The 15,024-nt window shown below is 40.5% G+C and overlaps 1 protein-coding gene across 1 annotated transcript in view; it reads right to left on the bottom strand.

Moving 5' to 3' along the window:
* HMCN2 (hemicentin 2) overlaps positions 1-15,024 on the bottom strand; it is a 66,215-nt gene that overhangs the window by 36,194 nt on the left and 14,997 nt on the right. Inside the window, exons 16-23 of the mRNA XM_053472847.1 lie at positions 8,868-9,059; positions 7,298-7,393; positions 7,038-7,165; positions 6,451-6,595; positions 5,984-6,096; positions 5,702-5,861; positions 5,266-5,431; positions 3,851-3,978 (exon numbers count right to left, since the gene is read on the bottom strand). Coding sequence (XP_053328822.1) covers positions 3,851-3,978; positions 5,266-5,431; positions 5,702-5,861; positions 5,984-6,096; positions 6,451-6,595; positions 7,038-7,165; positions 7,298-7,393; positions 8,868-9,059 — 1,128 coding nt within the window. The remainder of the gene's footprint in view (positions 1-3,850; positions 3,979-5,265; positions 5,432-5,701; positions 5,862-5,983; positions 6,097-6,450; positions 6,596-7,037; positions 7,166-7,297; positions 7,394-8,867; positions 9,060-15,024) is intronic.

Consider the following 15,024-nt stretch of genomic DNA (forward strand, 5'->3'; position numbering starts at 1 on the left):
ATTATTTAGTGCAAACTGATTATAATAATCAGTAGTGAAAGAAGAGAGAAAAAAAAAAAAAAAAAAAAAAAAAAAAAACAAGAGTGATCAGCCGTGTAAACGTGTTGTTCTTGTAAAAACAATCATATTATTAGAGATCTACTGTGAACTTCCACACAAAAGAAAAAAAGGAAAAAAAAAAAAAAAAAAAAAAAAAAAAAAAAAAAAAAAATAAAGATCGAATATTCATAGAGTGTAATGTTAATCTTGTATAAGGTTCAATCTTATTTTAGAATCTACTGGGCGCCTGACGATTGATCTCAGTATAGAGCTTGCCTATGTAAATCCAAGGCAGCACAAATATTTAAGATACAACTTATGAAAACAAAGAAGAGAGGAGAAAAAAAAAAAAAGAAAAAAAAAAAAAAAAAAAAAAAAAAAAAAAAAAAAAAAAAAAAAAAAAAAAAAAGGGAGAGAAGAACACAATCAAATATTCTTCTGTTTTATCCAATCATTTAGAGCATTTGCATTCATGAAAGTCTCTGCGGAGTTATTCCAATACACTCTTAGGGCTCGCGGAAAAGCCCATATATATTTGATGCTTTTTCCACGCAGGTATTTTAAATCTTGTAAAAAGGTTCGTCTCCAATTCCTGGTTCCCAAAGAGAGATCCGCGTATATTTGGATTTCTGAAAATTTTTTATCTTTAGAGATCTTTTGACTGCGTGCTCTTAGAATATTCTCTTTCCAATGGACCGAAGCAAAGGAAACAATAACGTCTCTAGGAATGGTGTCCGGCAAATCTTTAGGTTTCTTCAAGCGATGGCATTTATCTATTAAATTATGAGGCAATGGCTCTTCTATTTGCATATCCTGAATGAGTTCTACTACAAATGTTTGTAGTTTGTCAATTGTATAGGATTCTGAAATATTCCTAAAGCGTAAGTTGGAACTACGCGAACGATCTTCCAGCTCTGAAATTTTAATTTACAGATCATCATACTTATTTTCTAAGGATTTAAGCATTGTTGAAGTTAGGTTCTGTTGATCTTCTAGAAGTTGATATTTAGCTTCAATATTTGTAACTTTCATTGTCAAATTCGCAATATCCTCCCTAATTTCTATAGAGCTGGAGGCAATTTCTTGTTTTATATTTTTCAATAAATCTTCTAGAGCATTTCGTAGTATTTCTTGTGTTACATAAGAAACCTCCGGTCTAATAGGACTGGACAGAGTGTCTTCCATTGAAGCCGATGACTCAGCATGTGAATACTCCAGCGATTCCTTTGTATGTCTCGGAGAGAAAAAGGATGATGGTCCTTTATTTGATTTGGATTCTTTCTTATCTTTTTCTCTATTTTTAATAGGCTGCTGTTTGGGAGGCATAGTTGAAGATTTATGCTACTAACAGCCAATTGTATATATATAATGAAATTAAGGGAAAAAAAAAAAAAAAAAAAAAAAAAAAAAAAAAAAAAAAAAAAAAAAAAAAAAAAAAAATCAGGTTTTCAGGTTTATCGTGAATTTGTTGTCCCATTCATTTAGTTAATCGAGCTCTTTCCTACGTCTTCAGTGAGTCTCAACTATCAGTATACAGCTATCCGTTATCTCATTTGAGTTCATTTGAGTTTTTTACCAAGCTATAACCGGCTTTTGCCGACTAGTGACCGCTCTTGAACAGACCGTAGTCCAGCACTGCAGCGACAAGTATATACTTGCCAGGTCACGATAGCGTCGTCGGCAGAATAACAGTTTCTGCACAATAACTGCTCGGCGGCTCGACGGCTCAGCAGCCAAAACACAATAAGTGTGTGTTTAAAAAAGAAAAAAAAAAAAAAAAAAAAAAAAAAAAAAAAAAAAAAAAAAAAAAAAAAAAAAAAAAAAAAAAAAAAGGATTTATCAAGATTGTCGTGAGTTTATCGTCCGGTTCCTTTGGTTAATAAGGCTCTTTTCTATGTCTTCTGCTGTCTTGATTCAGTATTCAGTAGTCAAATATCTCCTTTGAGTGCATTTAAGTTCTTTACCGAACTGTAATCAACTTTAGGCAACTAGCAACCGCTTTTAGGCAGACCGTAATCCAGCACTACCACGCGAGATGTATACTGCCAGGGTCTCGGTAGCGTTGACAGCAGAATAACAACTGCTACAAGGTAACGGCTCGGCGGCCAAACACAGCATAGCGGACAACTCCAAACAGTCTCCCACGGCACCTCCGCAGATACTGTAAGTATCGTATAACGAATATAACATACCGCGAATTCCCGGCAGTAACGGTGTAAACACGACTGCTGTGGGGGCCGTGGAGAGCAGGCACATTCCCCGGCTCAACTTAGCTTGCCTCAGATTAACTCAGCCTCGCGGCATCGCCGCGTGGATCCCATCCTCCTCCTCCTCCTGGCGCGTGTAGCGTCACGTCCTCACGTGCGTCACGCCCCTCATCTCGTCCAACAGTTATCTCATCATTCATCATTTTTCAATTAGTAATGAAAAAAATCAATCGCTGGAAGGGGGTTCTCACAGGGATGGATTCCATTATCCACGACAATGTTTTATCTCATCGTTTGCTATTCTAGTCTGAAGGAGACTTTGCAGATAACATAAGTGATAAAGATTGTTCTACTAATAGAATCCAGCTCTTTATCTGTCTTTCCTGCAAATGCGAATCGCAACATATCGCTCTTCAGGAAATCAACGTCATGGAGGGGGGAAACTAGGAGGTAAATGTCTCCAGATGACCAATTTTAAGGATTCTTCTTCTCTGTATATATAATATAGAACTGGTGGGAGGGTTACTTTCATTTTTTTGACACATTGAAAAGTACGGGAAGAATATCTGAATGTCCCCCATGGAAACCCCATAGAATGTTACTACTGGTATCTGATATCGGATGTCTATACTTCCCTCCTGGCTCCTAAGAAGGTCATGTTGGCTCCTAAGTATGGCTTGATCATTGCTACAAGAAAGTCACCTGTTATGCCATCCGCCGTCTCATTGTACAACCCTAGTAATTGTTCTTGAGTTTGATAGTTAAGATCTCATACAGCCTGACTCCTGGAGGAAATACAAGCCGATATGTTTGTTTAGGACGTGAGGCTGGCGGTGGGTGCAGACCAGATGTTCGATAGGTTTGGTTTCTCTTTGGCACGTCTAAGCTTTGGGAAAACATCCCAGGCACCCGGCTGCAACGTGATAATTACACACTCAGCTACATGGATCCCAGCACTTAGCTTCCGTGTAATCCCTGGAGAGTCGCGCAGGCGATGAGAACATTTCCTACACCGGCTCTTTGCGTTACGCTGAAGCCCGTCTCAAAAAAATAATAATCCCTTGTGGCATAAAGGATTATTTACTGTACAAAGGGTTTTCCCTTTAAACAACTCTTCTATTATCGCAGCGACAGCAGTGATATTTCGTTCTGATAAGGGCACGGGAAACATTAGAAAAAGGAACAAATGTTTACAGTAATGTAGGTCGGCGCTGGTTTTATCTCATTTTATTCCATTAAACTCCCTTTATCTGCAGACCTGGAGGCCGCCATTGTTGTCAGTCATGTGACATTTTGGGTGAGTTTCCCACACCAAGGTGATGCTTTATGGCAATGCTAATGAAGTCCGCTGCGCCATAGATGTTCATTAGTCAGATTGTTGGCTCGGTGGATAACAGAGCTAGAACTCATATAAATAGCTAATTTTGTAACAAACGTATTTTTAACCTAATACTAGTAATAAAAACATTTTTGGGAGTTTTTTTACTGAAAAAAAAAAGATAAAAATCATTTTCAAGCTTTTATTAATGTATTTGCATTGAGGTTGGCCATTAACGGACCTTTTCCTGCCTGAGTTCAACTTTCGCCCCCCCTCGCCCATATACCTTGCACCTCCACGCTGTAGGTTAGCGACGTGTTCCCTGCGGGGCTGGATGCCAGGCAAGTATAATATCCGCTGTCCATTACTCTCAACTCAGAGAGTCTGAGAGACCATGACGGGAGGATGTTATGTCTGAAAAAAAGAATACAACCATCTTCAAGCTAAATCCAAACCAATACGGGGGCCTTCATACATTTATGGTATTTCATAGCAGAACTAGACAGCAATGACTTATAATGGCAGCGTGATGATGTCAGAATGACTAATGAAATGTCTTACATCATTTTTTAATGGCGTGTTTCGTTTCAGTGGTGATGTCACAGATGGAACATCCACTGTAGTATCTTAAAAGAAGGTTGGAAAGCACACATTCTACCCTTTGGCTACTATCTTGCTGATTGTTGAGGCCAATCAGAATGAATGTAGTTAATTCAGTTCTCTGGAGGTGAAATCCATGAACCAACATCTACCCATCCAACGGAGACCTCGACCGATGAGCTCTTTATTGCACACCTTGCCAAAGCAAATATGGCTCCAACTCCACTTTGTAAAAGAAGGCGTCCCTTTAGGAAAACTCATATTGGATGAATGCCAAGCTGGGACTGTTTTAAGACCTAGTACTTAGGACTGTGGCTTACGGCTCACCACCCAACCCCCATCAAAAGAAGGCACGTGTCTCAATATCTGTTGATCTCATTGAATTAGTCCAAGGGGGTGTAAATGAGTTGAACTGAAACCATTACACAACTCTGTAATGTGATCTTACAATGGGGGGGGTGTTAGAAAAATATATTACATCAGAAGTTGGAGCCAGTCTGACTGTACGTAGACGTCGTTCGGAGTCTAATTTGTGCTGTTTGTGAAGTGCAAGCGGCTCGGTAATGGGCGTTAGACCAGTCTCATTCTACGGTAACCAGTAATGCAACCTCGGCGTCCTTCAGCTCATCTTTTCTGGTCAATGGACTGCGGTGGGCCACTGAGCTCCAACGAACCGGCCCACGTTGACACCTGGCTCCATCCAGCTAATGGTTTTATATGGCGGTGGATGGTTTATAATAAACAGTATCTGCTTTTACCGCTTGTAAAGTGTTACTTTTCTGACCTTTGTGTTAAAAAGCATCTGCTAACTTATTAAAACAGGGTTGCCAGACTATAGCCGTCAACTACCATTATTAACCATTAATTTGTGGAGGGTTTGGTTCTTCGTGGTGTCAATATTTCCCGAGAAAGTAACTTTAGAGGTCTGCGATAAGTCCTGGGGAGGCCTAATAGAGACCGATAGCATCTCTGTATGGTAGAATTGAGTTATCCATGGCGATGGAAATGGAAGCACGCAAGTGGGTATCGCTGCTAATCTCCAGCGGCAATGACTATCGTTAAAGAATATGTAAAATAATATATATATATTGCGCTTCCTACCTGGAAGAGATGATCGGCAATGGGAAGGAATCTTTTTTCCAAGATACTACGGGCAGCGGCGTTCCATGTGCCTCACACGGCAAATCGACTTCGGAGCCCAAAGCTGCCACCACATGGATTGGAACACCGAGATCATGTGACCCATTCACATTTATTCTGGGCTTTGCTAAACAGGAGAAACAGCCACGTGAAACAGGTCAGCATTCTTCTATAAGGTACGGTCTCTCCCGATCTCGGGTCAACAATGCTTGGTTTATGAACACGAGGTTCTTTATAGGAAAAAGGAATCATATACATATATATATAAGAATTTTACTGACTATATATGGTGTTATGTGTTATAAAAGTGATCTGAGATTGGAAATGCGTCATCAACAAAGATCCACCTTAATGGATGTAGAATGGGATCCAGTCTAACGGATATAGATATACTTACTGTGCACGATGAGTTGAATTTCTTTGCTGGCGGTGCCAGCCGGGTTGGTAGCTGTACAGGTGTATAGCCCGGTGTCGGCACCGGATGGCAGCGGTATCGAGAGGCTTCCATCTCTGTTGACGTGATAGCGGGTGCTCTCTGGGGTCAGGACTTCTTCTCCCTGGTGGGTCACATTTAATAGCCATTGGATGATGAAAATGTGGGGTCATAAAACGTAAGTATTAAAAAAAAAAAAAGGAAAACCAGAGGATTAAGAGAAAGCGGAACTTTTCAAAGAGTCACCTTTGCCCACGTGACAACAGGACTCGGATGTCCTCTGGCATCACATGGCAGCATAACCACCCTGCCTTCCAGAGTAGTATGTTCAGCTGGACCAGGTACAATGGTGGGAACAACTGCGGATATAAAAAAGAACTTGATTCCCAGCTTTCTGTAGAGTCATCTTTATGGTCAGAAGCCCCCTGTAAACCTAACCCCATCAGCAGAGGAGTGATTAGCCGCGGCGCTCTATATTACACCGAGTAATGACAGTAATTACAGTAATTAAAAACATCAACAAAAATATTTGCTTTCATGATAAGCACGGTAAAAACTGTCGAGGTTTCCGGTTACAAAATCTTTAAACTTACAAATAGTTTGTAGACAAAAGAAGCTGTAGATTAAACCATCGCCCGCCGGCCACGAACAGCTAGTCTTATAATGGTATGTAATATAATAGTATGTAAAGATACTATATTTCTGTTACCCACCGTGAACACGCAGGTCGATGCTATGATTAGATGACCCGGCGGAGTTGGCCAGTAGGCAGGTGTACTTTCCGGTGTCCTCCCTTAGCGCCGGTTCTATGTGTAATGCTCCTTCTCCGTCCACAGAGTGGCGCCACTGAAACTGCAGCTAGTAACGGAAAGAGATACCATGTGATAACGGAACCGGCATTAAATATCACATGGCCATTCCCTTCTGGAGTCTATCAAGACAGCAATCTGTTGTTTCCAATGGATCTAATAACCCCGGAAAGAAAACAGACGCCGTTGTGCCGCTGCTCTAATGATTAGTAGAACAATATTAGTATTCATTTAATTTTAGGAGTGTTAAATACCACAGTGATCTGGATCTTTTGATATTTTTAGGGATGGCTGCGATGTCAGCCAATACTCTATGTAAGTCAGAATGGCTCTATATTATCACGCAGCTTGAATTAAGGAGATAAAGTACTTTTGCCATCGTCTTAAACAAGATGGTACCAGAAAGCTCAAAGGAATTTATTGTATGAAGGACATACGTTTTGGAATGTTCTTCTGCTTTAGGCGATTCCAGTGAATGGAGGAGAGTTTACCGTTTTTGAGTCTTTCAGCCAGCGTTGGACAGGGGGTGGATTTCCAGCCATGATGGAACACGGTAGAGATGCGGGACGTCCTTCTATCACAGTGACCTCGGAGGTTGTTGTAGCCACCATGGGAGCAACTGACAACACAAACATAAGGAAACACAACCAGTGAGATGCATACTAATATGGTCATAGATATTATAACCATTCTGCTTGAAAGAAGCAGTGTACACAAGGGAGTTCCATCACCGGCCAAGGAGATGACCTACCTAGTCCTGTAACACTGAGCAGGATTTCGGCTTGGACCCAACCAAATGGATTCCGTGCCTCACACACATACACCGCAGCATCCTCAGGCCTGGCGACTGAGAGGGAGAGACAGAGAAAGAAAGACAGAGAGAGAGAGGTGATTGGTAACACCATCAAAAACATGTCCACCCTAACAAGAGAGGGCTAATTGCAACCTACAGAGGGTCAACACTTCACCCAACACCACCACCACGTAGATAGCAAACAGTACAGCCTTAAACACACAGACAGAGCTTAATCCGTGATATTTACGGTGTAAGCAGATAAGACAAAGACTCACTATTTACAAAGACTTTGAGAGTTTGGCCACGTTGACTCATTGAATGGGTCTATTTGATCAAGGATATGGTGTACAAGTGTCCAAAAGGACAAACTAGTCTCAAGGAATTAGCTACTTATCTCAAGAACCAACAACAAAAGACAAATGGAGATCAGCAGACACCGGGCTGGATGCTCCACATTAGTACTTTTAGAATTTAAAGAGATAAGTACATGTTACATGTCACCACATGAGTATCATCATCTTCTCTAACAGGCCACGGAGTGATAATAACTGACAAACAACTACAAACTTCTAAATCTGACTGCAGGCTCTTGGCTAATTTACGACGGATGAGTTGGTCAAGTGACCTCTTGGTGACCACTTCTTCTGGACTTCAAAAAGGACCATAGTCACCGGGTTGGAGGCACATCACAATGTGCTTCCTATTGAAACCAAAAGCATCTTAGGGGTGGGGGTTCAGTGGTGGCCCTCGGTATAAAAGATGGGACGCCAGTGTTCTTTGCTTGGGTTTTTTTATACCACCATGGGCCATAATTAACCTCAATTCATCCCAGAAATCTACATAAAATGGAAAAAAAACGCATCTACAATGGTAACGTGACCTTCCACCACTTCTGTTTAAATGCATGTCAGTATATAGTTCGCATCATTTAGATGAAAATTTAATTTTTCTCCCAAAATTGTGATAAATTGCAATAAATCCTTGAATAGTACATTTTCTTCCTCCAGGATCTTCTATATTAATAGATCTTACTTATTTAATCATTTATAATAGTTAAAAGGGATATAAAATATTAAAAAAGGTAGAAACCAGGAGTTTCTATGCTGGTCTTTAAGACTTGAGCTGAACAAAAAAAAAAATTTTTGATAGACCATTATTATTGTAACTTGAGAAGAGATCTGCATCATTTTCAATAATTCTCACACAGGAATTTTTATTTCCTAAAATTCTAAAATCCCATTGAAACGCTAAAGAGAGATGACAAAGGATTATAATCCGGAATCACAACAATAGGCCCTGCTGGATAAAGGAACCTTTCTCGTATGATCGGTGAGATATTACAATACAAATACAATACAAAGTATTGTTCATTGCAACAGAGGTTCTTCTATGAAATGTAAATAATCCAAGAATTATTTTAAAAACACATATTGATTGTTCATACAGAGCAAGGTCTGACTGCGGCACTAGACAAAGAACAATGTCTTGGTTCCCACGGGGTGACCAAGGCACATGGGTCTCATACCTTTGATATGGACTGTACTCGCTCCAGGGCTCTCAATAATCTCTGCTGTTTCAGATGGTTCCACCAGACCTCCATCCTGCTTGGACCAGGTTACGCGCGGCGTGGGACTTCCGTCAGCGCCGCAGGTCAGCAGGACACTCTCCCCAACCTCTACTTCAACATCCACGGGGAAGTCGGTGAATTGTGGTGGTACTAGAAAAAAAATATATATGATGTAAAACCAAGATAAAAGCTGCAACATTGTTTCATGTGTATGTTTATGACCACAGAAAGTAAAAAGAATTTGGATAATAACAAGCTTTGCCTTTGGGTTGGATGTTTTATGATTCAGCAACGGCCTAAAAGCAATGAGGGCCTGATTTCTCATAAGACATGCTAAGATCATGGCTTGGATCTTTGGTGTGCAAAACATGTGGGTGTCAAACTAAATATATGTGGTCAAACTACTGGGTAAATCCAAATAAAGGAGTGTAACCTGGAGCCAAGTCGGCTAAAGTCCCTTCTTCTCTTGCGTGTTTGGGTCATCGCACATGCCTACACGTGTATCCAGTGCTACAGTGATACTTGCTCGGCTCATACACGTCAACCAAATGGCATCAAACAAGTTCTGGCTAACAGATGCAAAATCTTTATGGCCAACATGAGGACCATGGGCTTGCAGTTCACCATCATCTGGAGAGCAACCTGTTACTTCCACCGCAATACATCTCCTAATGTGATCAGTTGACTTTGTAGATGGTTTGTGCTCTCGTCTACCTGTATCTTTTACGTTCCTGCTCGAACAGGACTTTTAACAACCCTCTGATCAGAAATAATTAGAAGGCAAATCATATGTCTGGAATGGGAGTTTATAGAAAGGTGACAACCTTGACTGTAAAAAAAAAAAATCCAAAAATATTTAGTGCCTGAGGGAACACCATCTGCAGGCTTCACCAGCTGAACATTCGTCAGGACATTCGGCGCATGTTAGTTACACCCAAGATACACTAATCTTTAGAGATCCCTGCTAGTAAATAGGACTTTAGCTACTGGTTCAGAAGAACATTTTCCACTAGGATCCACGAGGGACCTAAAACAATTCTATATTGTTCCCATATAGTTCAGGTTCTTAGCTTCTCAGTCTAGTCTGGGGTTTTAGTTGAATAATGTAGCAAACTCCTCCGTGCTGACCGTAGAACCCACTCGGAATGTTGACAGACGAAAGTCTTGTTACAAATGTAACACCGAACTCAGCAGAGCCTCAAAAGATGACTTCGTTGCAGAGTCCAGGAGTTACCGCCCTGTGATAATTAATTAATAATTGTTCAATTAAATATAAGTTTGCTACAAAAGGGATATTCAACAATCCTCATTCCATGATGTCCTTGATGTCAAAGAAAGCTCCTCAGAATAATTTCATAGCAGAAAATCGTCCAAAAAAAATCGCCTTTGAGACACAGATCTCGCTGTCCCTCATTTGTAAGCCCATCTTTATATAATGTGCTGTAACATACCTATAGCTGCAGGCGATATGCCTAAACAGTACGTCTAAGTAACTCCACTTACATAAAAAGCTACCCAAAGGTCATGGGGGTCACCTATAAAGGGTTGTCCATTAGCCATTTGAACTTCTACCCGATGAACAGGATCAAGGGTAAACCCACATAGAGATCACTGATCAATCTTAATTGAATCACAATGTTCCCAAACACAAACCTGTGAGTAAGTCCTAAAAATATCAGTGAAAACACAGATTACTTTGCTTTACAACGTCAATTACCAGGTTTTACACCAAATCACTTTTTTTGTGCATAAAGAGTCTCGCTTTGCCTCTCATCAGTCGTGTGAGCCATCACACCTTGATCCCTAACTCTTTGGTTTATGTAAAGGCAGAGACAATGATGTCAGCAGGTTATGACATCATTCCACCTGGTTGCCTTTGTCGGCAAGTAAGTACTAATGTATCAAGGCGGAGGACAGAGGGTGTCTGAGACATATACAGCTTTGTTATGACACTTTAATTGTTTGAAATATCTGAGCTACCGCGTTCCAATCCATTTTTTCCCCATTAAGTCCACATCAAACACACATCCGGAATAATAAATACTTTCCCCAAAACGCAACACCAAAGAGTAACTGATCTGGGTAACATTCTATTATGTTAAAACCTAAGTATTTTTTTTAAAGACCCCCCAGAAATCATAAAATCCCCTTACAGTTTAAGCTCGAGAACTATTTCTCAGAAATACAGATTTAATTTTATTTATATTTACCAGATTTCCTTGCCTTTTTTGTTTTTTTTAAATGCACCGTGGGAAAAATAAACATTCGCCCCCCAAAAAGACATTATTTTTTCCTTAGTCAAGTTAATGACATGGTTAAAATAGTTGAGATTTTGTGAAGTGACTTGAAAAAGGAATAACGATTCTTGTGGTTTCCTTTAATTTTGCCCGGCTTCAAAGGTTAACCTCCAAATTGCTCAGAGCCTCTGGTAGGGAGGGCATTGCTTTGTAGTAATCTGTAGATCTCTGGTACGCAAGGGGTTACTCCAAAAAAAAAAAAAAAAAAGGTTTGGGGCAACACAATTTCATTTCCTATAATTATTTTGAAAGGAAGGAACACTCCTGGTGAATAAAATCTGTTACTAAATAATTAAAATGATTACACTTTCAAGTAGATGACGCTCTCGGAGTAACCGTAGACCAGTGATCTCTAATCTTTTTGGCGCCCTTTGGGTATATTTGAGAGTCTTGGAAAGAATAATCATCAACTAAGATCGCTTTTGGAAATCCCTTTTTTTAGATATAAAACGGGTCATTCATAAAAAAAAAATCCACAAAAAAAAAAAAAAAGAATAAATAAAAATTAAAAAAAATATTCCTAGAATTCTGATTGTTATTCAATAGTATCAACGGCAACAACAGCAGTGACTTCTTCAAGGGGTTGACAATTTTTTGGGTCCCTGTTCCAGGGGGGGGGGCTCGCAACGTCTTTAATTAGCAGGCCATGAGACCCTTTCAAATATTAACCCTTTAATAATCTATCACATACAGATTTTGTGATGACTCTTCAATGTTGAGAACCCAACGTTTGTAATAATAATGGTCCTTTATGGAAGCCATGACTTGCCAGATGGTAAAGATATTCTGAGAGTTACCCGTATTGAGCACAGATTCAGCTGTGATATAAAAAGTGAGAAAAGCATCAGTTTGGGACGCTCAGAAACGTAGACTTTGGGGGCAGATAAGACCCATCAGTAACTGGTCTCGTCTTCCATTCAGGAGCCATTGCCGCCATTGTTGAATAAGAGTAGACTATGTAGGAATCCGCTCCAGACTGTGTGACCTTGAAAGTCATTGGATTTTCAGAAAGTTCCTGGATATCTCTCCCCATCACTCTCTTTTATCACCTTTTAACTCCTGATTTCTTCCCCTTCCCCCTTGCTTGTTAACGATAAGTAGGACACCTGGCCGGAGGACCTTAAAACCGAAATTGATTAACATAATATGCGTATTCCCTCGGCCCTCTGGATCTTAGTATTTCGGCAGGAATTCCCACTTATCGTTACGTTCTTCCACTTAGCGCCCCAACACTTATTCCAATCAACTGAAATTCACAGCCATCACACCTTCGCTAAACAGACACATCGCCGCGAATTCTATCACCCGCCTCCCAATCCTTTAGGCGGTAAAAGGCACAATTCATTCATTTAAAAGGACAGTGTTGTGTAAAACGTTTATGACCCTATCACAAATCCACACAACATTGCGACATACTGTTCAGATCCATACCTTTGTTAGTTTGCTTAAAACTTTACCATATATGGATTTATTATTTTTATCCTAATAATTAAACATTAAAAATATTATCCTCCTCCTGACATAATGAGTTTATCGTGATGAGACGATTGAGATCACATGATTTTATAGGAAGCCATCTAAAATGACCCTAAATAACATTAATATGCTATTTTTTTTCTTTGCCTATATAAAAGTGTTAGGGTGTGTATCGGCATCCCAGTGTTCCATTTTAGAACTCTAGGCAGCCAGTGGGAAACAAGAAAATATCCTATATCCCAACAAATCCTTACAAACCAACATGTTGCCCAAGCTGATATTCTGGAAGGATCCATGCTCAGACTGAGAGTCATTGGGATTTCATTAGAAATCAGTCAATCCAGCCGAATATGATGGCGCTACATAAATAAATAATACATGTTTGAATACGCAACACATCATAAAATCAAGTAAAATGTGTATAAGTATAAAAAGTGGGTTTTTTTGGAGCTCCTAAATGTCTACGGCGGCTTTATATATCGAGGAGCAGACACACAACAAGAAAACGAATTAGCAGATTTTGAAGAACCAGATATTTTGCAGATAAAGTAATCCATTCCGATTCCCACAAAGCTCCCCGGCAAGCCTTATTCAGGTTGACGTAGCCTGTTATATACATTTTACAAGCGTATGCCCCGGCAGATCTGCTCTGTGTCCGCACGCACGAGGAATGACTGCACAAAGCCGAAATTTTGACGTTGGCCAGCGAGAGCCGAAGATCTGAGCCGTTAATCACCGTTCGGCTGTTCTATTACACAGAGGCCGTGGAATTTCTCAGAGAAAAGAGCCCTGGACTTAGCGGAGGAAACAGGAAGGAACAGGGACTGAAGGATGGGGAAAAGATTAGCCGAAACATAACATTGAGGAGCTTGCAAACGGTTCTCCTTGTTCCTTGGGGGGGGGGGGCAGGGAACCCAACAAAAGCTTCAAGGAGCACACTTTAAAAGGCTAATTATATCATAATTAAACGCTGTGGGTAACGAATGCTCTCGACAGGCTCCTGGAACCTCTAATTCCTATTATATTAATTGCAACAATGGCAGACAGAACTCTAGACACAATGCAACCGTGTAAAACGCTTCTAATCTGTTGTTGGTCTCCATGGCAAAATAAATGAACTATGGCAAAGAACAAAAAGTGTCTGTTCTAACACAAATTATACAAAAAAAATATAATCAATCTTTAGAATTTAGTAATAAAGTCATATGGGGACAAAACATGTTTTTTTTAGAGTTTAGAGTTAAAAAAACGGGAAGGGTTACTTTGGGCCGGGTTGTCCGCATTGTTCCTTGGAGGCCTTATTCCTGCCAAAGGCTTAGGGTTTTTCAAACATGCAAGAAAAACAATTAGTAATGATTAATAATGTGTGTTACTAAAGACATATAATGTATCAACCTGGACATTTGAAGTGTTCTGGGGTATCGCTCCAAGTCCTCAAGCTAGGTCTAATCTAGCGCGACCTCGGGGATTCATCATGCTGGGTTCAGTGGAAACTTGATTGCCCATATATCTGTCTCTTTGCCTTTAGTTTGATGCAAAATTCCCACTTAAGTCAAAGGGGCAGAAATGGGAAGCCAATGGAAGAATAGCTCTTTAGGAAAGACGATAGCTCTTTGGACCCAGATCCCTCTGCCTCCTTATCCTCCTCTGATGCCCCTCTTTTCTAGGAGCCACGGGCATACCTAAAGTATTTGGCACCTGGGGTGCCTTTTATATTTGGCTCCCACCACACTTTAAAATGCAAAAACACCCACACTCTTTCTCACACTCTTCCACTCACTCTTACTCATGCTCTATCATACACTCGCTCATTCTTAATAATGCTCTCTCATGCTCTCACTCATTCATGCCTACTCTCAATCCTTCTCTCTCACTGTCAATGACTCCCTACATTCTCTGCAGACCTCTCCCGTGTCTCTTTCTTCTTTCCCCGCAGCCCAGCTTCTTCTCTTGAATCTTCTTCTTCTCCAGTCTTCTGTCTTCTTTCTTCTGTCTTCATCCGCTTCTGCCTACATCTTCTTTCCTCACAGATTTTCAGAGAAGGTGAAAGTTCCTTCAACTCTCATTCTCTGAGAACCTTTTTGCATTATTCTGGCCTATCAGAATACTTCCGCAAAAGAGCCTCTCCTCCATTTCTCAAATGGAGAGAAAGAGTTCTCAGAGGTTCTGCCCTTTTGCAGAACATGGACGAAGAAAGAAGACACAGGGAGAAGACAGAATAACAAGAAGATACAAGAGGAGAGAGTAAGCAAAGCTGCAGGAAAGGAGACAGGGACGAGAAGCGGTCTGCGGAGAAGCGGTCTGCGGTCTGCGGACATTGAGAGAAAGGGAATTTCCTGGAG

This window comes from Spea bombifrons, chromosome 8 (genome assembly GCF_027358695.1).
Source record: "Spea bombifrons isolate aSpeBom1 chromosome 8, aSpeBom1.2.pri, whole genome shotgun sequence".
NCBI classification, from domain to species: Eukaryota; Metazoa; Chordata; class Amphibia; order Anura; family Pelobatidae; genus Spea; species Spea bombifrons.